The sequence below is a fragment of the Drosophila erecta genome, unplaced genomic scaffold, assembly GCF_003286155.1.
Source record: "Drosophila erecta strain 14021-0224.00,06,07 unplaced genomic scaffold, DereRS2 tig00000055-arrow-pilon, whole genome shotgun sequence".
NCBI lineage: Eukaryota > Metazoa > Arthropoda > Insecta > Diptera > Drosophilidae > Drosophila > Drosophila erecta.
The window spans coordinates 5,551,165-5,576,183 of record NW_020825200.1 but is presented as its reverse complement, the minus strand read 5'-3'; the positions used below and the strand labels follow the sequence as shown (position 1 = coordinate 5,576,183).

Sequence of the window (25,019 nt, the reverse complement as noted above, 5' to 3'; positions counted from 1 at the left end):
CGCCCTCACATGGACTTCGAATTACGACACCAATCGATCTACCAGCTACATGGTCTACAAATATAATGTGTATTTTGTGTGATTTAGAGTTCGTTTTTGTTTTTGAGCAACAACATTTAGTTAGACCCACATGGGTGACCAAAGCAGCAAAACATAAATAAATGGAGAACGACAAACATTAAGGTAGGATATTTAAAATTATTTATTGCAGAATTTATTCATCAATTCTTTTCAGATTTCTTTCGTCTCTCACGTTTTGAATGTGCTTCACGCGTTTCTTAAGTGTAATGTATATGTTTGTTTCACTACACAATAGTACTCAATACAAAATAAAATAAAGTAAAATAAAATAAGCTTAGCTTGCAACTAAAATTATGTACACGACAGGAATATAGATATAGTATATGTATAATTAATTGTGTAATATGTACAACAGCAAATACTTAGTAACGTTTGCCTACAAACATAATAATTCTTTTTCTTCTCCACTTTCGCTGTGCATAAGGAAACTTGGGATGCATAAGAGAACAATAACGTGGCTGGTGACCCCGATGCTAATCGCAGGTCACCAGCTAGCTATGCAAACAAATAGCGTGCGTGTATACAAACAGGTTAAATTAGAAATTCTTTTGGGCTGACCCTAAGGATTTGTTTAGCTCCGAGTTGACGAGATCTATATAGTTAAGCATTCACGAATACAAGACTCAATACAATGGATAGATACACATACACACAGATACGTTTTGGCCAGGTCTAGTCCTTATGGTCCAGACCTGGCCCATACATAGAGATGGAGACAAGCATGCATCGGTTTCTAATAGTTAACACTCTGTTTTGGGCATCTTTACGTAACATATGCTTAAGCCAACTTCTTTGTCCAGGAGAACTACTGGCGACATGGAACTCTCTGCTCTGCCATCTACTGCACTGCTCCCCCGACTCTGATCCCATCAGAGCCTCTGTCTCTTCGCTCTCTCTCCTGATCCGCCTAGTCGTGATCCTGTCCAGCTCCCGGGGCTTGCTTACTCCGCCAAGATCATCTTGATGTTGGCCACCTCGGACTCCAGGCGCTCCAGCTGCGACTTGAGCATTTGATCACGCTCTGCACTGGAGACGACGTTGGCCTCCTTGGGTGCCAGTAGCTTCCTCTGCAGCTGCGCCGTCCACTCCGCACTGGCGATGGAGATACCGGAGTCCCTTTCGTCGCTGGAGTTGTCGCCGCCATCGTTCCAGGCCGGCGGCGATGCACGATTGCAGTTGGGCTCCTGCTTGATGTGCTGCAGCGAGAGCAGCGCCGTGGCCGCCGCATCCTTGTCGCCGAGATGGGATTTGTGGCGCAGCTTGAGGGGCAGACAATTGTTGGCATCGCTGACCTGCTGCGGACTGCTCCGCTGCAGCTGCAGTGGAGCCATGTGCGCCGGTTCGTGCTCCTGCTCATCATCGCCGGATGAGGAGGCGGAGGACAGAGTGGAGGAGGTGGTGGAGGAGAGCATGTGCTCGTAGCTGGGTGAGCAGGCCCGCCGCGATAGATTCAGCACACTGGCCGCACTGCCAGTCACCGATGAGCTACTGACCGCATCCACAGCACTGCTGCTGACCGCCGTCTCGACATTGTGACTCCAGGCAGCAGCCGCTTCCCGGTGATCCTTATAGGCGCTGGGGGCGGGTACATAGAGTCCAGCAGTCGGTGGCGGTGGTGGTGCTCCCACCACGGCTGCCGCATTGTACAGAGCGCCGACGGCCACCACCTTGCGCAAACTGTCCAGATCCTCGGGCCTGACATTCCGGTTAAGCGCCTGCTGCAGTTGCACCTGGAGATTGGCAATGGTGGTGCTTGGCGGGCGGTTGTGCGGATCGGAGATGGCTGGTGAACTGGAGCCGGCACTGGGACTTGGCTCCTGCTGCTGTTGCTGCGGTGGCTGGGAAATCTGCTGCTGCTGATGCGGCTGATGCTGTGGCGGCTGTGGCTGATAGAGGTGCTGTGTCTGCGACTGGGGCACAACCAACTGTTGTAGGTGCGTGGGAGGCGGCGCAACACCCGCATGATGTATGTGGTGGACACTCTTCACTGTGGCCTCTGGCCGGGCATTGCCATTGGGTCCGTAGATCAGAGGAGATAGTGGTGGAGCCACTGGATAGCCATTGTGGCCACCTTGGGGCGAACCTTCACCCGAACCACTGCCCGTGGGCGAGGAGCTCGAGGAGGAGCCACCGCCGCCGCTCATCTTGGCGCGCTTTGTGTTGCTCAGCACCTGCTCGCTGGTGGGCAGCGAGGCCAGGATCTTCTCCACGCTGACCAGATTCTCGCCGGAGATGTTGAACTTGTCGCGTATGGCGTCCAGCTGGGCCTTCAGCACATGATTCTCTTTGGTCAGCTCGATGACGCGCTGCTCCAGAACCATGTCGTTGTAGCGCCTCTTCTCCCGACTCCTCTTGGCCGCCTCGTTGTTCCTTCTCCGGCGATCCCAGTAGCTCTCGTCCTTCTTGTTGTCCGGCGTGAATTCGCGTTGCTTTCGCTGCGAGAAGAGCTCTTTTTGGGCGGCGGTCAACGCCGACTGGGGTCCATTGCCACCCTGTGAGGGCGATTGGCCCATCATTCCATCTCCATAGCCGCTTCCCGGGACATACTTGCCCAGACTGTCGGACATGCCGCTGTCATTCGACTGCGGACTAATGGAGCCGCCGTACATGGACAACGGATGCACTGCAAGGAGAGAAGGGCATCGGGTTAGTTTTCAAGCTCTTGGAACTACAGATACGATATGATAGGATATGATATATGATGAATGGATACTTACAATTAGAAGCCTCGTTGGAGCTGCCGTTCATCGAGAGGGTCGGCGATATATTGGACAGCCGGACGTTGTTCATCATGACGATGTTGGCTTTGTTGTGGCTGTTGGTGGGCGTGCCGCTGAGGACCTCGGGCATTGCTGTGGCCACAGATGCCTCCGGATAGAGTTTGCCCGGCGGCGCTAGCAGGAGCAGCTTCTCCTCCTTGCCTCCGGTGTGGGGGCGTGGCCCGTAGGGAAAGTCGCTGACGCTCAGCTTCTGCTGGCTGTAGTGATGCAGCTGTGCTAGCTTCTGCTGCAGTTGCTGCTGGTGTTGCAGGTGGCTGGTGTTGGTTTGGCCTTGGATGCGGGGAACTGCAATGCAAAGATAGAGAGGTTAGTCTCTTTAACACTTAAGAGTTTATAGTCGCTACAGAAGAATTTATTGCTAGATCAGTAACATTTCCAGCCTTCAATCCTTTGCACTTTTTATCTCATTTACAATGAAGTATTTTCAAGATATTAGCACTTTGAAGATCTTTGGAACTATTTCAGCTAATCTTTGTTAACAATTAAAAATCCAAAGGTATACCAATTTTCAGACCAGTCATTTCCTGCGCCTGGAAGCAGGCTACACTTTTGTTTAGCCCCAAAGAAAATAAACAAACAAGACCTTGTCCCCAATCAAAATTTAAGATTGCGCAAAATATCTCTTTCCTGCTACCAAAACAATATCACTTATCACGTATTTATGGCATTTCTTTCGAATGTTCTTATCTAGCTTTGTGACATTTAGAATATACATATTTAGTAATACTAATCAGGCTGAGCATTTGATAAGCTGACAAATTGACAAGGGGTCCGTTACCCAATGCAAAACTCGTTGGGTCCCCAAAAAGTCTAATGCGATCTTGTCTGGCCCACACCCACACACACACATACAGAACTTTCTTTGTTCGATGGTCCTTGCCCTTGCTTCTTGCCCTCGTCTATAGCTTTACCGTTTGCTTTCGTTTTTAACACAAGCATTTACACAATGATTACGGCGAATGATGCAAGAATCGGCGAGTGGGAGCGAGAAAGAGAGGGCGCGAAATTTAGACGACAAAGGCGACGAAGAACCAGAACAAGCACACACAGCCACAGCCACAGACACAAGCAGAGTGCTAGAATGTAAACAAGAAATCGCACATTGCACATCTGTGTGTGAGTGCGCCCCCGGTCCCGTTCCCTTGGCCCTCTTTCTGCCACTCTCTTTCTTTCTCACTCACCCTCACCATGACCATCGAATTGGCATTTACAGTTCAATGTGCTCGCAGACACAAACACACACACACGTTCGCTTAAGCGCTCTGGCGGCCAGACTCTGCCGACGTCGACGCCAGCTGCGCAGCTGCCGGCAACCCCTAAACGGGAGAGCAACAGAGAGGGCGACACAGAGAGCAGCGCTGCAGTCGGCGTCTTGACAAAATTCACAAAAACAAAATGACTAAGCTTCGCCAGTCATTCCACCGACCCCCGCCCCCCAGCCCCCCAGCCCCCCACTCACCCACACTTCTTCGGCTTATTTTGTTTTGCGTCTCAATCATTCGTGTGTTATTGTTTGAAACCGACTAAGTTTAGTAAATATTTTAGAACTGATTAACAGTTGGAATTGTACTACGCAAAAATAGCACAAATATTGAAATATTCTCAGCAGTTTTCCCACACTGGTAATATATTCTCTGATTTCAAGATCAAACGTGGAAAGTTCGAAAATTCTGTTCACTAAGTTCTATTGTAACTTTTCGTAACACTGATTAATTTGTTATTACTTTTCCGTGGCACTAGAACACGTACATTTATTGTTGCTGGTATTATCCTGCTTGTAGTTGTTGCTGTAATTCGTATCCGTATTGTTTTTGAGTATCAACAGATTTTTGGTCGTTGCAGCCGCTTTGAAAAAGTTCACTTTCTGTTCCAGCGTGCAGACAATCGACATAATGTTTTGTTGTTAGAACGCACAAATTTGCATTGTTTTTGTGTGCTATTTAATTGCAAATGTTATACAAATATTACGAAAATCGTTTTTCAAACACTTGTGCAATTTTGGGCTTAACCGATTTAACTGATTTAGTTGGCTAACGCAACGTTTCTGCGCCTGATGCACTTGGCCGAAATGCTTTTAACGGCTCTCACTTGCTTATCGCGGTCGGCAGTTGCTGCTGCTGTGAATCCGATCGGCTGTATATTATATGGTATGGTATAGTCTAGAGACTTATCGCGAGCGCCTGAACCGCTTCGAAAGAAGGCTGAATCGCAATTGAATTTGTAAAAGCATTTCTCCGACAAGCTGCTCGGCGGTCACGTTGTGGCAACACGCATCCGCTACACGCGACCCAGCCTGTTCGCTCGCAACATGTTGCGCGCGGTTCGATGCAGTAAAAGTGAAATTTCTCAGTCGCCGCTTCGAACATGCACGAACATGCGCTGCAAACGATCACACACTGCCGTTGTTGTTGAGTAATCAGCGCGGCGGCGATCTCAGCGAGAACAAAATCGTTTCGAGCTGCATATTCGAAACTAGAACGTGATTGCTGAGGGGTAGCTGTTGGCAGCGGGTTCGCTCTTGACGCTCAAACACACACATGCCCACACACACTCGCACGCACACACACGTAAGGTGAGTTAGGTGCTTTGGCCGCGTGAGTCCGATTTCGATGGCGATTCTTATTCCCATTCTGATTCCGATTCTCCGTACTGGTTGTATTCATTTTTTTTAGCCTTTTTGGTTTCGATGTGTGTGTGTCAGTTGGCTTGGTGACGCAAGCGTCTTACACAAAATATTCAGAGAACCAGCACATTATTAATAATCGAGAATGCATTCACATGCACACATGCAAATGGCTGGGGAGTCGGGGAAACTGATTTAAATGAAAAGCTTAGGCAACACATTTTTAAGTTGCATGTAAATGTGGTTTACCGAGCAATTTTTAAGGTTTAACCTTGCACATTTCATAACTTTAGGCTCGTAATAAAGGTTGTTTAAAAATGTAAGAATTTGGTAAAGAACAGCAATTATTTAACTTAAATATAAATTATAAATGTATAGTATAGAAGCCCAATCGCGAAATTTCTGGGTTTCCCCAACTTTATTTGCGTTCCCTTTTAGATTTGAATAAATTCCCAGAAAATCATTTTCGAGTACACTGAACACATCTTTTTAGATTAAACTATAAACAGGGCCTTTACTAAGTAGTAGCTAACTATTGAACTCGCCTGAGTCTGCATATAATTAAAAATTTATTTAATAAACGACGAACTAATCGACAGATCACGTGGCTTTGAAACTTTGGATAGTTCAACCAAGTAAATATACGGTCGTGCTGATAACTTTCCAGCCACCAAACTGTCTGGTGGGCTATTACAAAACCACTCATCAGCTTATATAAATCATAATTAAGCGCTCAACACTGCGATACGCTTATCAGAATGGATGGGGTAGATCCAAAGCGAGTATCAATTTGGTTGCAGTGGAAGACAAAGAGGGCTATTTAAGCACTGTACATAGTAAACAACGAGTTGTTGTAAAAAGTAAGGCCGGGAGATATTACGTAAGTTCCTATTTACCAGGCAGTAAAACACAAACGCGGAACAAACAGCGAATAGAATCGAATCGAAAGAAGAAATTCCATTGAATTCACATAAAAGACTTCTCGACAGTGATTACGAAATGCCAGCAAATCCGTCACAAGTAAATAACCAAGGAAAACCGGAGAATAAATGGACTACATTTATACATAAATGCTGATAAAGTGCAAAACATAAACTGCACTTTATCTGTGCTATTAATAGAACTGGAAAAACTTTATTGCTGCATTGCGCTAAACTCTAGAGTTGCATTAGTTAGTATAGTAATCACCCGGAATAATAATAATTTAGTACGAGCCTATAATAATAATATTGTTGTTTTTAGTACGAGCCTATAACTGACCTATCCGCCTAGGAAATAGTAATTTCCACTTACCACTTATGTAATCTGGCTATCCACTTCGCAGCTTCCAGTTCCATGATCATGAGCAAATACCAACTACGCGATCACTGCGCTATATCCACGTGAGCCGCCCGATTCACGTGTACCGACCAATCGTAGTCGGATCCGCTGGTGGCCTTCCAGACACCCGACCAACCCCTTTGGGATACCCCGTAATCACCGGCGCATCCATTATCAGTATGCAAATGCATAATGGGGCCCTTATCACACCACTCTGTTTGGTGTGTTGGTGTTTTCCGTACTAACATTTTGCCCCGGGATGCCAACACTCATCTTTTGGTTTGTTTTGACACACTCATACTCGAATAGGATGTTTGTGGAGGAACTGCTGTAGTTAGCTGTAGTGCTTTGGTTACGAAACACTTTTGTCTTCGCCGTATTCTCGAGCTAGCACCCCAACCTCCCCCTCCCCCCACCATGCCACTGCATCAGCAGTCAAGTTATACCCGCGCTATTTATATTTTCCACAGCAAGAGGCGTGCGCGCTGACTCGACGTTCGCCGCTGGACGCTTTACGTTCGACAAACGGCAATCCAGCAATACAGCAATCCCGCCAGCCCGGCAACCCGCCAGTCCGGCAACCCGGCAATCCGGCAATCGGCGAAGCGGTCACGTGTCGCGGAATGTGAGGCATCGCCGGCTAGTGCAACGCTCCCCAACAGCCGCCCTGCGACGACTCACATGTTGGCGACTTGAGTCGGCTACGCAAGCCAAATGGAAATTAACGTGTTCTCCACTTATTGCGTTTGTGCCCTGGCTGCCACAGTGGTCCTTCGAAAAAATTAACCCTTTTTTCAATTCAAATTACTAGGTAATACCTGCTAATTGCAGCCAATATTTTACAGTATAATTTTAAACTTTACTTATGAAAATATGCTTACTTAATGCTTAATATGCTTAATATTTTAGGTGTATGTAATATTACGTATACGCGATATATAGAATACGATAAGGTTACGTATACGCATAGTATGCAGTAGTTCGTATACGTGATATGCGTATGCTTTATCGTATGCTTATCTTAGGTTTTCTCATTATAACCCAGTTCACCCAAGTGAATTTGCACTGTACCAAGATTGATTCCAATACTAATATTATTTTCTCTCCATAACACCCTCCATATGTGCGGCCAGCAGGGGGCCCAATCCCAATAGAAAAAATGCAAATCTTCGAAAGAATTTTGTTTGCGCATTGCATTGATTGGCATTCGCCAAAGGTTTTTGTTGGTACTTGGCAACGTGCTCGTCGGAATTGTGCCGCTGTGGTAGTTGTAGTTGTAATTGTAACAGCATGGAATTCTTACTGTTGTAATAATAACGTAGAAGCGAATAGGTGTATACCCTCTAAATGCAATGAGTTAAGGTACATACAATATATACAATACATTTACACAATAATTGCACTAATTTACACAATAAAAAATAATCAACAACAGACTTGAAGAAACAAAAAAGTAGAGGGTACTAAAATGGACTGCAAAACATGGTTTACCGACATTTCCGTTGACTACTACTTATAATCTTGGTATAGGTCATTTAGGAAAATAAATTTCTAGGAAATGCACTTGAGTAAAGTGATAAAATGGCTTGTTACAGACGATGAAAGTCCAAGTTATTTAATCAACTTAGAACAAATAATTGTCTGTGGTCTTTAAAGTACTCACTTATTTGTATTTTGATTGAATACTTTAAAACTCAAATTAACATAGCTCACTATTTCGTTATACCCCTCAAATGAATGGTAAACACTAACAATCTTATATAATAAATACATACGTACGAGTGTATGTATGATGAAATCTGCATTTAAATATTACATTTATTATTAATTTATTATTGAATGTTGACTTACATTCGGATTCGTTCTTTGTTCTGTTCGGCAATCAAGTCGCGTTGGTTATGTAATTATTGCAATGTGATTTCGCTTGCTCATTCGATGCTTTTTGTTTGATTACAGCGTGTAAATGAATACTTGTCAAGTGCAAAAGTTAATTTTCGTCTAGCGGCACTAAGTGTTCCTATTAAACTGATAAGCTTTAATAATTGTGCTTAAAACGACAGCAAATATATGTGTTTGATTATTTATACGCATATAACCTTAGATAGCTACAGATCACTAAAATATATAGGGCGATTAATGAGCGAGGTGCCAATGGGACTTATAAGATATCCCAAAATCTGCCTGGCTTCCTTTTCATATGCTATACAATATAAGTTTTTAAACCTTTTCTAATCCTTTGTACCGTTTTTTAAGGCGGCTCTGCGAAGAAACTCTCCCAGCTTTTGGGTAAATTTTCCATGACATTCTGGCCAACTTGACCTCGAAATGCGCGTCAACGGATTTCCCCTTTTCCCGGCTGCGATGGATGGGATTTATGTTACTGCTGCTGCTGATTTTCCTCTGCGACGGCTGTGCAACGTGAGTAAACAGGCCACATGATGATTACCACAGCAACGATGGACGTCACCAGAGCCAATAGCCCGAGCCCGAGCCGGAGGTGGAGGTGGAGGTGGAGCCGTAGTGGTAGCCCGTCAATCAGGTCGTATATGCCGCTGCCCCGGTGCCCAGATGCCCCCTCTGGCACAGTCACCCACCCAGGTAAACCCCATTTTCCAAGTGTTACGCTGGCACACAGACCCCGATGCAACACGCAACCTGTTTGAAGCAGCGCTGCCGGGAAAACGTGAGCGGCAAACGTGACAGCGGTTTGGAAGCGATTTCTGGCTGGCCTACTGAGCGTTTGAGGGCCCACCTGAAGGGCGGGGGGAGGTGGTGTCGGGTTGGTTGAGTGGGTCGAGGGATCGGGATGATGGGGTGTTTGTTGTGTGGGGGTGGGGAGGCGGTTGCGTTGGCTAGCTTACACCATTCGAACGATAAACATTGTGCAGCAGCAGGCACGTTGCTTCGGGTAGAAAAGTGGAAAACGGGGGCGATGGGGGCTCTCTGAGTACTCGAAAGTCACATTAGCGCTGTGTCTATTACATGACACACAAACGATGGGGCGGCCAAACGAACGCCAGACGACGGGGTGCAGCAATTGTTTGGACTTAGCCGTGGCAATCAATCGGACACCTGTAAGCTGCAACGTGATGAAAAGCGTGCCCGCCAAATGTCATTTAGTGGGGCGGCGCTGGGGGATCAGCGGTCAAGGGTTCACGCCGAGGCGCACTTAATTGAGCGGGAACTAATCAACAGCTCTATTGCCTTTTCCCAGCTAAAAACCATCCGGTATATCCCGCAGTTTAATAGATGGCAAGCTTTTTTAAGCTGCAAAAATTACTGCGGCCATTACTGAGCAGTTTATTTTAAAAGCATTAAGAATACAACTTTTTGGTAGTTTCCTTGTCCAATTTCTTATACATATTTTAATCCACTTTCAACTACAATTAAATATTGAAATATTTTAGCTGCAGCTTGAAGCAAAGAATTGGTACTGTACATACAAAAAAAGTTTCATATTTTGAAAATTAAATTTACATTTAATAATAATATAATATAATAAAATGTGCATATATTTTTTAATATAATCTAATAAAATGTGTATATAGTTCACCCAGCCCGCCCGCCAGATGGCGCCTGCACTTTGGGGCTGTGTAAATTTCTAGATTCAGTGCGGGGGCAGCAGCAGCGGCCAAAATCGAAGTCGACGCCGACGTTGGCCGCGTAATGAGTGCAAATGTGAATGAACTTCCCGCAGACGCACACGCAGCTCTATTGCCCACTCGCTCGCACACTCGCGCTCTTCCTCTTTGGCCGAAAAATCTCGGAAACAGCCCCAACAACAACAACAAGCATGGGGGCAGAAGAAACCGAAACAGTGGCCACTAACAATATGCGCTGGCTCTGTCGGTCCGTCGGAGCTTACAACTTTCACGCCGCACCACATCGAAACGTCTAGCACACACACACACACACCCATGAGAAAGAAAGGCCCCGGAGACCGAGTCCCCCGGGTTTTGGAGCTTCCCGCCCCCTCTCTGGCCCCACTTCAACCGGGCAATCCCCCGCTTAACACCAAAAAAAACTTTTGATATCACTGCGTTCTAAACGGCAAACGAAACCGAAATTTTGTACACATGAAATGTATACCGATAACGGTAGCCCATTTATTATGCAGAACCCCAATTCGAAGCTTTCTTTTGACCCCCCAAAAGAACCGTTAATCCAAACTGACATCGATATCGATCTGCCCCATTCGGTAAAAGTGATTCTAATAAACCTTGAAAACCATTAAAATGTATTTCAACTTTTTCTGAAGATAACACACTGATATATTCTACATTTTAAGAAAAAAATTTATTTTGCAATGGGGCGATGAATTTCGAAGGCCAAAAGTCAGAACAATGAACTTCCCTTGAAAAGTGCCTAATGTAACTCTGGCAGAACTGATCAATCATATTGGTAATGTGTTGATTGGCTAGCACAAACGATTAACAAATACAACACTTTGAAGCCCAGTTCACTTACCCCATTTTCAATGATTCACAGATTACTTTATGATTCTATAAAACAAACCTATTTGATTTGAGGTCTATTGCGTTTCACCTTATGACACATTAGCACACACACACACTAATGCACTTAGCCGTATTTATGACTCTTATCAGAACGGCTGAGAAATCCATTGGGCTCCGTGTTTTCATCGCTGGCCACAAGACAGCGCACTTGAGAAATCACTTAACATACGCGGTAATACCAGCAAACAAGCCAGAAAGAAAGAAAGCCAACGCAGAGTGGGAGCCAAAGAGAAGCTGATAAGGCACAAAAGTGCGGCACAAATGGGGTCACAATAATAGAAGAGCTGCTGGAATTCTAAAATACACAGAATTCAATAAGTATTAATGGAGAATTTTCACAAATAAGGAAGTAATTGCAAATAACCAAAAGATGCACACATCATAAGCAATGATAAAAAACCGTAAATGAAAAAATCTTTTTTCTGCGGTGGGTTTTAAGCCCAGATCCTTTCGCCCTTTTGACCACATGACACTATTATATTGGCCCCAAGTGTATACGGTGTTGGTGTATTCGTGCGCTGCAAAGAGGCAACAAAGTTGTGAAGAAATTTGGGTCTTGCTCTAGTTTTCACAACCAAAGTTCAATGATCGATTGCAAAGCCAAAAAAAGCTGCTTGTGTGTGCGAGAGAGTGAGCCCCCCGAAAGAAAGAAACAGCGCGGCAGACAGAGAGGGCTGCAGATCGGCAGAAAGAGATGGAGCGACTCTCTTTTTTTCGCGCTGTATTTTGCAGAACTCACGCGTCACATGTAGAAATGTCTGCGGGCGCTTTCTGCTTTCTTTTCATCGTGCAACTTTTGCGATGTTGTTAAGTTTCCGAAAGAAATTCGTCATAAAATAAAATTTTATAATTTTTGTTATACGCCTGCGTATGTGCATGTGTATGCTTGTGTGCGTGCATTCAACTTGATTTCATTTATGAGTTTGTTTTCATCATTTACTTAGAGTCTTGCTGATAAACAATTTCTGGCTGTAGGTATTATTATTGTGATTTTCTTCTTTTTTTCGGTTAACGAAATTAGAATAATGAAAGCAAACACAAACACACACGAAGTTTCGGGGCCCAAGAATGGAAAGTCAATGCACGAAGCTGGCAGCGCTGCAGCTGCGGCAACAACAATTGTGTAGCTTTCTTTTTTTCGTAATGAAATTATTAGAATTTCACATAACGCCATTTGTTGTTGCCGCGTCAAAGTCTTTCTAATTGGGGAAAAAGCTTAGCTTTTGTCAACCTGTCGATGCGAGTTATAGAAACTTAACCTTTTTTTCCGAGCAATTAGTGCATTGCGGAGAAATGCGGAGAATCTTCTGGTATACGATACACATAAGTCTGCCAAGAAAGTTAATCGTGGGCGAGAAAGTCAAGCTTCAACGGCAGCGAAAGACTTTGGGTTCAAAGACCTTTGCTGATCGTTGGTTAAACTTACATATGTACATGTATTTAAGTATATCGTGAAAATAAGTTGGATTGAGTGATATGGCTATGTTGTACTTAGCAGTTCGAGAATTTGAAGTAGTGATAATTAGTCTATTATGCCCATCTTAACAGTATTCCAAACTGTGCTTAACGATACCGTCTTAATACATAACACGACATTCATCCCAAATTGCGAACCGTAAAAGTTAACCCAAAAACAGCGAGCTACAAAAAAAAACTGACTACGGGCAATTATGTAATGCCCACCTACCCAAAATTTCCAGGCTGCGAAGAAACCGAAAAAAGACAGTGAAAATGGTGCATAAAACGCGGACAGAGATAAACGCAGCAAGGGACAAAAGCGGTAGTAGGCCAGAAGAATTCTCCAAAGAACGCTAACTAAACAAGTTTTCGGAATTGGGTAAACGACATTATTAGAGGCACAAACGAGTGTGTTACAATATTAGGCCACAGTACCGTTAGGCGCGCAGCAAACAGATTGAGAACAACCAAAAAAAAAAAAAAAAACCAACGAAAAAAGTTGAGAGCCTCGAGCGAACGCCATTCGAAAGATTCGTTCTCTTTCTGGTCCCCATTGTCTTATGTAATCAATTACAAAAGGAACGATAACGAAGAAAGCACGAAGCGGAGTTCTTACTTTCTCCGCAGAAGTGGGCCAACAGCGGGCAGCGACGCCGGCAGCGGCAGGAGCAGCGCGATTAACCAACCGAATGGAAAAGAAGGGAACCAAGACTGTCGTGTAATTATGAAACTTTCACGCAAGGCCCACTACTCGCACTGCGGCAATCGCATCGATAGCAAGGCAAATGTGCTGTTCTCACTGCAACTTCTTTTTTGGAAATCGCGGGGCACTGAAAAAAACCATCTCATAGGAGCCATTATATACAAAATAGGTACTGCACTCTCATTGAATTTAAATCTATTCAGACATTTTGAATGTTTTTGTACTCTAAGAATCCAAACTCAGCTTAAATATATATTAAGCATGTTTTTAAATATTATCACCACTAGTTTGCTGCTTACATCCGGCTCACTCGGAAAAAATATGAATATGTATTTTTCACTGTGTGTTTTTTCGTTCGTTTCCAGTTTAGAATTGGGTCAAATAACGGATTTGTTAGTCGCTCTCGCGCTGTTACTCTCTTTGTTTTGGGGCTGGGGCAAGATCGGCGAAAGAACGTAACAAGCTGCGTCATCGCTTACTCCACTCCACTCCACTCCACTCCACCTCCACCACCTCCTCCCCCTGCCGCTGCCGCTACCGCCACCTGCCCCGCCCCCTTGAAACTTCAGTCGCAACACACAAACCGAATTTTAAAATTGAGAGCACCGCAAACCGGTTACAACATGCCGCTCTCTTCGCAGCAGTGGATCGGGATCGGTTTTACTCAGGCTTACTCGGCTTACTCAGCTGCTCTGCTCACCTAGTGGCCGGCTTTCATGCAGGTTCGTCTCGAACATGCTGCACCGCCCTTCTCCTCCTCACCTGTCCCTGCCCCTCCCCTGCTCCATCGCCCCATGTTCTACATTTCTGCAGCGGCAGATGGGTGAAAACTCCGGCGGTACAGACGGAAAAATTGCACCACAAGATGGGCAGTTTAAAGATCAGATGCAGTTCTGCATCTAAGCTCTATAAATCAGCTTAAAGATCAGATGCAGATCTCTAGCTAAGCTCTATAAATCAGCTTAAAGATCAGATGCAGTTCTGCATCTAAGCTCTATGTATCAGCTAGTCCTTTAACTACATCGTTCTTACTTTGATTTGCTTACACCCTAAAATGCAATCATATTTTTTTAAATTTAAATGGTATTTCCTTTTCTTTGAGTGTACCTTCTTGTTGGCCCGACTTGAACACCGGTTTAGAACGTTCACTCACGAATCGCCGCGGCGGCTCATTAAAGTCGGGCGAATGGACAAACGGGCGCAGCGCGCCAAGCGAGCCACATGAAAATCTTTTACTATTTTTATATTTATTTTTATCGTCCAAGAAGAGAAAGTGTTACGCCAATTGATTGTTTAATTAATTTTCTTTCTACCGCCTCGCCTCTTCTTGCCAACTGGCGAGCTTCTTCTTCTGCTGCCAGAAGGCCCTGTTCACGTTCAAGTCCATGTCCAGAGCAATGTCAATGACCATGGGCCAAAGCGAAAAGTATCGACAGGGGAAATTCACGCTCACCAAATCGAACGTACTAATACACTTGGCTAAGAGGTAGCATATCAAACGAAAAAGATTTTAAACTATATTCAATTTTTGTGCCATATACAGCTTTTACTGGTAGAATGATTACTCTAACTTAATCTAGCATCATTGTAATCTGTGAAGCCTTTAGATTTAGCACTACTCTAATCGCTGAAACTAACTAAATAGTAGCTCATTGCTTATACCCTTCTGTCAGAGTATGGCCTAAACACACAACAAATATGAGCGGGGCCATCGGCGGAGTAAAAGTTTTGCACAATGCGCTTCATTTGTTGGCCATTTGACGACTTCTTCTGCTGCTGCTGCCGCTGCTGCTGCTGCTGCTTTCATATAGCCTTCTTTTTTATTCTTTGGCCAGGCATTTGCAATTGTGACTTTGGCTTTGTCTAGTTTGGCTAATGTGTCAACTGTACCGCTGAGGCGGCGCTGTCGAACCCAATGAATTATGCATTCGGGCAAGTTACAACTTTCCAAATTGCTTTCCTCTGGCCATGTAGTTGTTGTCGGTAGTACTGCCACAGTTGCCGCTGTTTTTTTTTTCCTTCAAAATTGTTGTTGTTGCCAAATAGAAAACTCTAACCGCTTATTTGCACTTAGACTTTCGCGCGATCTTCAATTAAGATAAATGCTTTGCTTGCCCTGGTTGCAAATGGGCGGGAAAAAACGTGGGATAATTGGGAATGCCCCGAAATCCATTTGGGTACTATCTTTATTGGTAATAACTCTTTAAAAACAGCCCTTACTTAATAGATATTTTAGAGCTATGATGTCAGTACTCAGAATATATTTTTGGTAAAAAAAAAGGGTGGAGCTTGTTTGGCTTGAAAAATGTATTTGTGTACCCCTTCATTGTTTATTAGCTGATTAAGCTAGGTTTTGGTAAGATAGTTTCTTTAGATGCAATTCCTACTAAGCTACATTCCTTATAATAAAATGCAAAGCTAATAATAGCCTATAAAAATAAATAAGCAATTTATAGGATATGCGATAGGAATGAATAACACTTGCGTCATAAAATAACCAAAAGATGCACCCGTTAGCCCCATTAAGTACAGCACATCATGCCCTGCGTATACGTAATCTGTGCTACAGCTAAGTAAATAAAGCATACGCCCCATGGGTTATATAAAAGTGCCACTGTAAATTACAATTATATAATGCAACAGAGATAAAACCCACACAAAGAACAAACCAGAACGGCCAAACGGCGGACAAAGAAGAGAGCGATCGTTCCGCCAACAAAGAGATAAAGGAAGCAGCGAGGGGTGTACAAGGAATATTGGGAATGCAGGGGGCAATGTCGAAGACCCAACCCAATAAGAGGCGTCGCAAGTCCCAATCCCGATCCGATGCCAGCGGATGTTGCGATTATTACGAAATAAACGAAGAACCAGAATGAATAAGAATGAAAACGAAATGACAGCGACCGAGAGGGAAACACGTACATGCACACACACACACACACACACACACACACAGTCAGAGAGGATCATCGCAAGATACAGATACAAATGCAGATACAGTCACAGCCAGTAGGCAGTGTATTCGTATTATCCCTTTTATAGCAGAAAATCAGAAAATGCCAACGGCGCAGCTCGGCACAAGAAATTCTTAAGAAATGCTAAATTTAGAGCGCCAACAGCAGCCCCCAAGCCCCTCAAAGTAGGTTGATTGGTCATATCTCCCAGTTCTTTTCATTTGTTGTATCTACTGTATTTTTTTTTTTTTTTATGTAGACCCAGTATATTATATTCCATTCTCCCTCTCACAGTTAAGTTGAGCAATCTGCGCAGTTGCAGACAGGAACATAAACCCCTGACGAAAGAGACTTGAACTTTGTGTGCAACAGCGGTTGAACTTTTATCGCAATCCTAACTGCCCGAGTCTCTTATCGCACTTTCTTTGTCTCCTCAGCAGTGAACATTTCATCATTGAGTGGTCAAAACTCAATGATTATGCAAAAGTTGTTCCGAGAATATTTATTCACTCGCTTAATTGGCCAGTTTTCGCTGACTAATGGGAAATGCATGTGATGTCATTTAGCTAAAAAGATCTCGAGGAAATGGGGGAAATCGAGAATGAGGAAAACGGAAATCGCTTTATGGCAACTTTTGAAGTCGATTGACGATGACTTCAAATCGTTAGGTTAATTAACGTGATTCTAGTTACCGAATTCGTATACATAGAGCGATGCGTTCCCATGAATTTTTTTTCGTGATCTTTAATATATATAACTATATTTCAGATACATTTAAATTCAACTGTAATGTCTCTCCTTAACATCTGCATACTTTATACTAAATAAATTGTGTAATTTTAAACTTCTTTCGAATGTTTCCTCAAAAACCTGAGTTGTGCTTGCGTAATTCAGCATGACGTAAATCACGATTGCTAATTATCAAGGTTAAATAAAAAATGATTAATAAAAAATGATTTTCCTTAAGGCCGTGACGTAAAACTAACCCGCTATTTAAATAGTATTTAATATTATAAAAATAAATATTAATATTATATTTAATGAAAGTAAGTAACAATGCTCTATATTTTAATAAATTGCAAATGATAGATTGTATTCCTTAGGCAATAATTATGCAAACCAGTTCACCACAGTTTCCAAGAAGAAAGAGAGGGGAAATAGTGAAAAAAGAGATGGCAGTAATGAGGGCAATGGAGGCAGTCTCTGCATATGTACATATCAATTTAATTGTAAGTATGCATAAATATTTCAACAGTATTACTATCGCAGTACTTTGAGGCACCATATATTACATTACCCTGCACATTTTACATAGACCATGGGGAAAATGAAGAGGAGGAGAAGGAGAGAAGGAGAAGAAGGCTGAAAACGCGACTACCCCACGATGCCAGCTGCGCATTTTTTTTATAATGCACACAGACTGGGTGCTGTGCTAATTTATACAACAATAATGCGAGTATAATTTTTGTTTTTACTTTTTGTCCCGCCGCCAAAATGATCTTATTGGAATACCCACACACCCGGCGCGCAATACAGTCGCGGTGGGATGAATAGATCAGGATAATAGAACAAGAAAGGTTTTCACGAACATCTATTAAACAAAGAATTATAGAACAAAGAGATTTTACATTTAACTATTATGCTTAACAAGTTTTTAGATTTAAAGTCTTTTAAATTGAGTTTATAAATCTGTTTTATCTTCGTATAGAATGATATTTACTTTCTTTTTTTTTTGTTCATATCCTACGGTTTCTACCCCTGCTGTTCATATAGGGGCTGCAGCTGTGTGAGCGAGCGAGAGAAGAGCGAAGCCAACGACTGATTTGTTCAGCCTTGAACTTCTCTGCGAGTGCATTAACTCTGCGGGCAGCGCAGCCGGCGTCGCAGTCGCAGCTCTGCCCGCTCGCGCAGAAGGCTGGTTCTTGTCTCGCTCGCACTCGCAGCCCCACCGGCTAAATGGCATACGCAATGTGTGCCCAAATGCGAATGTGTGTGCGTGTGTGTGTGTGTGCCATATGTGTGTGGCCAGTGACCGAGGGATGCGGAGCAGAGGGGCGCAGCGCGGAGGAGGAGGAGTTCTGGGCTGCACATTCCGCGCTTCGGATCTCCGATCTTGCGCTTTATGTAATCTAGAATACTGTCTTGTCATACGCGTACAGTGGAACCCTATTAAGTTGGATTTGCAGTAAGGGGATCATTGATGAACTTAACATTTAAGTTTAACTTCAGTTAGCAGTTTTTATACTTGTTTTCTTCATTTTTTTAAATGTTTAAATAAGTTTGCTCTTGAAGATAATGTTCACTTTGGCGTATCTTAAAGAATAGGCTATGGTATATTTATTATCGAAATTTAGGAATATATGTATCTTTTCAATGGAGCATTAATAGATAAAAATACTACATCAACTAACCAAATGAAACTGGTGGAACTAATTATTTTCTAAAATCCCTTGAAAGTAAACCCAAAAGTAGGCAATACAAAAGTTGAAATGATACATCTATGATCCTTTACAAAACTCCATGAATTTAGTTATTCTTCTTAGAGATTGCAAACTGTATTTATGAGTTTCTTCTGAGACTGCTTCCTTTGGTTGGAACTGGCACCCCCATGAAGGATTGTATTACATAAGCGACAGCGGCGGGCGATAAGTTTCGCTTTCGCATATGCACATGTGGGCGTGGTATATACACACACACAAAGGCGTTTATGCATACAAGCACACACACACACACACACGAGCACCCGATTATGAATACAAACACTCGCACAAACAGGCGGTGAACACTCCTTTTGTCTGGCGAGCGAGTGTTTTGAACCTTCGAGGCACTGGCCTTGAACCTACCGATCGCAGTTTATTTGCAAAACAGACTCACAGACACACGGACACCCAGACACACGCACACTCGCACACACTCGAGTGTGGGGAGTTATAAAAACAACTTCAATTCAGTGTTTTTGGTTTTTTTTTTTAGTATTTTGTATCGCTCAGCGTTCTTTGTTTTTGCTCTTGCAATTTGTTGGTTCTGCCATTCACATTTATAAACACACATGAGCATTGGCATTGGACTCGTGCGTTGGTGTGCGTATCTGCCTGACCCCACACAACATTGCACTCACACATACACACACGCACACACACACAAAGCGTTTTGTCCTTGAGATCGTTTCTTGCCGTTGGCGCACTGCTGCCGTCCCTTTCGCGCCCCTGTTACAGCACAAGCCTCCAAACGCCCCTCCCCCCTCCAGCAACCTGCACAACAACTGTTTTCCATTGGAGGTTTTCAGGTATTTCGGTCTTAAGTAACCGAAGTTTTCGAATTCAGGTTGCCAAGCCCCTTGTTCCAAATTAGGGAGTTAAATGCTCATATCAGCCGCTATTTTACGGATTTTTTTACAGCTGTTTTAAAAAACCATTTCAAAAATATTGACCATTTATGATAGAACTCTTTACAGAAAACTATTATCTATAAGCTTCAAAATCAATGCGTGCTTCGGAAAGCTGTGTAAACCTTTAATAACATAAAATACTTAGTATACTAAGTAAGTAAACCGGATTTGAAGGAAAAAAATGCCAATATATTTACTTAGTGACTTTATAAAGTCAACGACTGTGAAAAGCGTGCAGCATTTAATTGATCTGCCAGATAATTGCGTTCCAATAATAAGTGGGATATGATAAAATATTTCTCTTGTCTTGACGTTTGTTGATTTGAATATTGGCATTTAGAGAGCGAGGTGTTGTGCACCCTTATCAGCCATGGCCACCAGTTGGTCGTGGTGCCCGCCTCCGCCCACCATGGGTACCAAGTGCGGTTCCGTTGCCCCACTGCGATTACGAATGCACTCCGCTTATCGCAACCGATAAGTGCCACCAATTGGAGCATAAGTATGTATGTAAACCCACTTATTTTATTGGGGGTGCTCATTGCAGCCGTCAGCTGGGGTCTTTGTTTCAATATTTATCGAGTCATTCTGCTCGAATATACAAATGCGTATGTGGAAATGGGTTGGTGGAAATATACTTTTGGATGGGTTTTCGGGGCAAAGTGACCGATAAGCAGGGAGAACGATTTTGTTTCACAACAAAAAGTTTTCGGGTTCAAGGATGGTCAAGTGAGGAATGTTAGTATACATAGATTGCATCATCTTGTTTCAGTTCGCGATTGCATATTTGAGTACGTGTAGACTTCTCCCCCAATTGACGTTAATTGAGTAATCAATGAATAATCGCAAATGAATCACCTTCCATTTGCGTGTTCGATTTCCCGTAAGTCCCTTTTAATCTTTAAATAATTCTGGCTTGAAATTCTAAGCTGGACATATCATTATAAAAGCCGTAATATTATATGTGGCGCCTTTCGACTGCTTCAACTCGTAATCATGGATTTGTCAAGTGATTAATTGGATTTTTGATTTCCTTAAAAACACGATATACTTGCAGAACGACTTTTCCTTAACTAGTACTTAATTATAATTAAAATGACTCAACAAGAGTGTATATAAAGAACAATGCATTACAATACGGTTTATATACAGGAAGGATAAAGTAAACGAAGCAACATGATATTTCATTGACTTCAATTTAGGCTCTTTTTTTACTTCCATCAACCACAAGCAGATTAATAAAATTTATGCATTCTGCGAATTCGAGGAAAAAGTCTTAAATTAGCAGTCTTAAATTTGGCAGTCACAATTGAGAAGCCCTTTTTCCCTAGTGTAACATTCTTTCTGTACACGATGAATGTGACTCAGCAACTTGGGAATTTCAGCACCGGAAATGCTTAGGTGTAATAAGTTTGCTAAGCCTAAACAACAATTTGCTTATTACAAAGAAATTTCCTTAATTTATTTGAGTAACAAGTAAGTTAAGTGTAAGAGGTGTAAGAGATTGTGTACCTACATATATCTACTTTTGTAGACTGGAGGCACATATTATTCTGATTTCAGAACAGAGGGGCTTCCATAAAAAACGTGAATAGGATGTTGATACCCCCACACTGACATGTTATATGCATATGTACTTGTAGTTGCAACACTTGCACTTGTTGTCAGCCAGTCAGTGTATCCCCCTCTCCCTCTACCCCCATTCTCCCTCTCACTCACTCTTTGTTCCTGTCTGCTGCTTGTGGGTGTGTGCGTGTTAATATCCGTTAAAAGTTTCGTTGTTCGTCTTAATTTTACACTTGTAAAAATGCATTATAGCAGAATAGCTTGATGTGGTGGAATGAAACCTTACAACTTTTTAAAGAGACATCTTTATTTAAGTATAAGATTTCATTTCAAAAATAAGTCTTATTTTCAAACAAGAAATCCTAGATTCTTAACGCAAGGTGTACACATTGATTCTGCAATGTTAATAATAAAGTATATGGATACATTTATATGCTACTCTTTATAGAGATATTTATATACTTTTGTGCATATGTTTACGGTAAAACAAAGGAAACAACTTTTCTGCTGCACTGCGAAATGCGATGTGACCGCCAACGCAACTTCGCAGTTGTAATGGCAATTACTTTTCTTGTTTCCCTTGTTGTTGCATTTATTATTTTTTTCGTTAGCAATATTAGTTTTTGTTGTCAATTCGCAGTGCGATGACTTCCGCGTTTGAAATCGGTTGCAATTCGCGCGAATTTCCCCCCATGCAATGCGTTCTAATAGAGCCGTATCTTTTTCTACCGACGCACCTGTATTTAGTTTGCGCTTTTTTGTTTGCTTGGGGATTCGCTTTTATCTGAAGCACCGCGTAAACTTTGGGTTTATGAATGGAGCGCGAACGAGGAAATAAAGCAAAAAACAAAAAAAAACTACAAACAATCGAGTGCCTCTATCAGAAAGGCCTCGACTGAATCACATGTCGTGATCACGCTCCTGATCGTGAAAATCGCAAAGAAATGAAGAGAGAGCAGGCACAAATTCACCGACTTACCCGCCATTGTTAGGGTATATTGAGACAACTATACAATATAAACTTTACGATCAGGGATTATTAAAAAGTAAGCCTATAAATAATATAATTATAATAACATATATTAATAAAATAACGATTATTGTGACTAAGCGGAATCAAGATTGTACTTATTTCTTTATATATATATACATACATAATTATACAAGTTACAAACAATCTAATTTCTTCGATATCGTTTAAAAAACTCTACTGGAGAGTATCTTCTCATTAACCTACAGGGTATCACATAGTTCAGTCGCAACACTTACCAAACGCTGTTGGCCAAATTTTTTGGTTTTTTGTTTTGATCGCGTCGTTTTAATGTGTTTTCGTATTTGTTCCGGCGGCTTGTTGTTGTTTATTGGATTATTCCGTATACCTCAATATATAATGTGTGCTGGTTTATTTGCGTCTCTTGAATTTTGGACCCAAACACAGGGAACTTATGTGAGCAATTGCATATTTCAATTTCGCTAATTGCGCCACAAATTACAAAAGAAAGGGCAAAAATACGAAAGGCGCGGCCGTTGGTCGTTATGAAATTCTCGATCTTTTGCGTTTTTGTTTATGTTTTGGTTGTAGCCAATTTGGCTTTTTGGCCGCCATACAGAAATTTCACTTTTCGCCGTTAAAAGAATCTTCGAGCACTTTTGTTGTTGACGTAGGTGTGTTTTCTTGTTGTTGTTGTTGCCACATAGCCAAACGAATCGAAACTGAATTTGTTGTTGGCCTGCAATTGACCGGCTCAGCCGACGTCGCAGTCACCGTCGCAGTCGCGGTCGCAGCAGGCGTCGACGCCGGCAGGGTATTGTAAAGTGTTCTGAGAGCAAAATAGCGGGAGAGCAGAGATCAAGAGAGAGAGAGGGAGAGAGTATCTCAAATAACGCAGATTAAGTTATGTTAATGTTAAAACAAAAAATTAAGATTTATTTATTAAATGTTTTGTGGTTTTAAAATAGGTATATTTACAAATGTATTATCAAAACGTATAAGTATGTACAGTATATTACAAATTATTGAAATTTACAAATTATACAAGTTACAAATTATAAAATTCCACCTAAATTTTCATTTTTGAAGTCATACATACATAGTTCAGGTCGCAATTGCATTCGTGTTTTCAAAGTCTCTGTCAACGGCGAACGAACAAGTTCAATGCTAAGTGGCCGTCGAACATGTTGCATGCTGCAGTGTTGGCAGCGAACGTGTTGCAGTTGCCTGCGCTCGTTTGGTCGCTCGACCCAGTTTCGTTCTTTTTCTTTTGGCCCGTTGGAGTTGGTTTTATGCTGCTTATGTTCCCCATCTTACCGTTGTTTAGTGTTCGTGTTCTTTAACGGGGCCCGCTTTCTCTTTTTATTTTGGCCAAGTCAATTGATATGCTGCGCTATGTTTTGAAGTCTAGCCCCGTCCCCCTAACCAATATCACTACCATTTCACCCAACGATCGCCTGTCAGTTCTCGCTTCGTGATCTTTCTGCCATTTGGATGGGATGGCCGTTTCTTTTGGCCCGAAATCGAATGCCAATTCAATGCATGAGCGGCTTTCTGGATGAGATGCGACATGAGTCAACGACTGTTTCTGTTTCTGAAAACAAGCCAGCTTATTGTGCTAACTAATCTGCATACAGTGGTCCTTGGCAAGAAGGAATTAAAGTACTTCAGAAATATATTGCTTTGTAGTTTGGGATTCCTAAATAAAACAGCTCATAAAACATTAGGCAAACAACAATAAAGTGATACATAATATTTTTGACTAGGGCCTAAGAACTCTGCTGCAAGGATTCACTGTACAGGCCCACATGCCCAGGGTACTTCGCTATTTCCCCTCTGCATCCGCATCCTGCCATTTGCTTATCGCACGTCCTTTATGGCGAAGTTAAACTTTTCAAGGTTAAGTCTTTGGCTGGCGACGCCGGCGAGCAATGACACTTGGGCATGGGCAGAACGAGCCTGGGGGTAAGGGACGCGGATAGGGACCAGAAGCAACATCCAATTCCACGTCCACATCATCGCCATCGAACACCCTCACGCACACTCACGCAGTCACTCACTCATACTCACACACAAGCAGCTAGCAGTTCGTTCACTTGCCGGGAACCCTGCCTCCCCGTTCGGCGCTTCGTCCTCCATCGGAATCTACCCTCCATCCTCTTGGATCCGTCCACCATCTACCATCTAGCATATACCTCGTACCGTCTACCGTCTGCCGTCTGCCGCAATTCCTGCGCGACCAAGCGTGGCACAGTGGGTCTAAGTGGGCAGTTAAGGATATAATTCGCAAAAAAATAATGCTAAATACATATTGTCAATTGCTTGACAAGCAAGAGTGTAGCAATTAGGCAGTTTAAAAATCTACTGTACCTAATTTGCAATTTCTATAATAGAAAACTAGTCGTATACTCGATATCTATACGTAGATTATTTATCTGTGATTATCGCCGTTTACTAAAAACTCTTGATTGCTCTTATTAAATTGCGCTTGTTTCAGCACGATCATAATGGCTCATTAAATAGTCGATCGATGACCACTGTGCCTATGACACCCTTTAAATATCTGTTAACCCAGCTCTCCGCCCGATGATTGTCTGCCCGTCTGGATGTTATTGCTCACGTTCTCATTCTCTCAGGTGCA

At 42.7% G+C, this 25,019-nt stretch overlaps 1 protein-coding gene across 4 annotated transcripts; it reads right to left on the bottom strand.

The window, feature by feature from the left end:
- Positions 1–178: 178 nt before the first annotated feature.
- LOC6540710 (formin-J) lies at positions 179–23,128 on the bottom strand. 4 transcript variants are annotated; one of them, XM_026978624.1, is made up of 3 exons: positions 22,657–23,128; positions 2,799–3,146; positions 179–2,704 (listed from the first exon to the last, which is right to left on the bottom strand). In XM_026978624.1, exons 2-3 carry the CDS (start codon positions 2,929–2,931, stop codon positions 1,023–1,025), a joined length of 1,815 nt encoding a protein of 604 aa, XP_026834425.1. In that variant the 5' UTR covers positions 2,932–3,146; positions 22,657–23,128; the 3' UTR covers positions 179–1,022. The 4 variants fall into 4 exon arrangements, with proteins under 4 accessions (XP_026834425.1, XP_001968789.1, XP_026834424.1 ...); XM_001968753.3 differs by lacking the exon at positions 22,657–23,128 and adding an exon at positions 4,611–5,128; XM_026978623.1 differs by lacking the exon at positions 22,657–23,128 and adding an exon at positions 4,586–4,659.
- Positions 23,129–25,019: the final 1,891 nt, after the last annotated feature.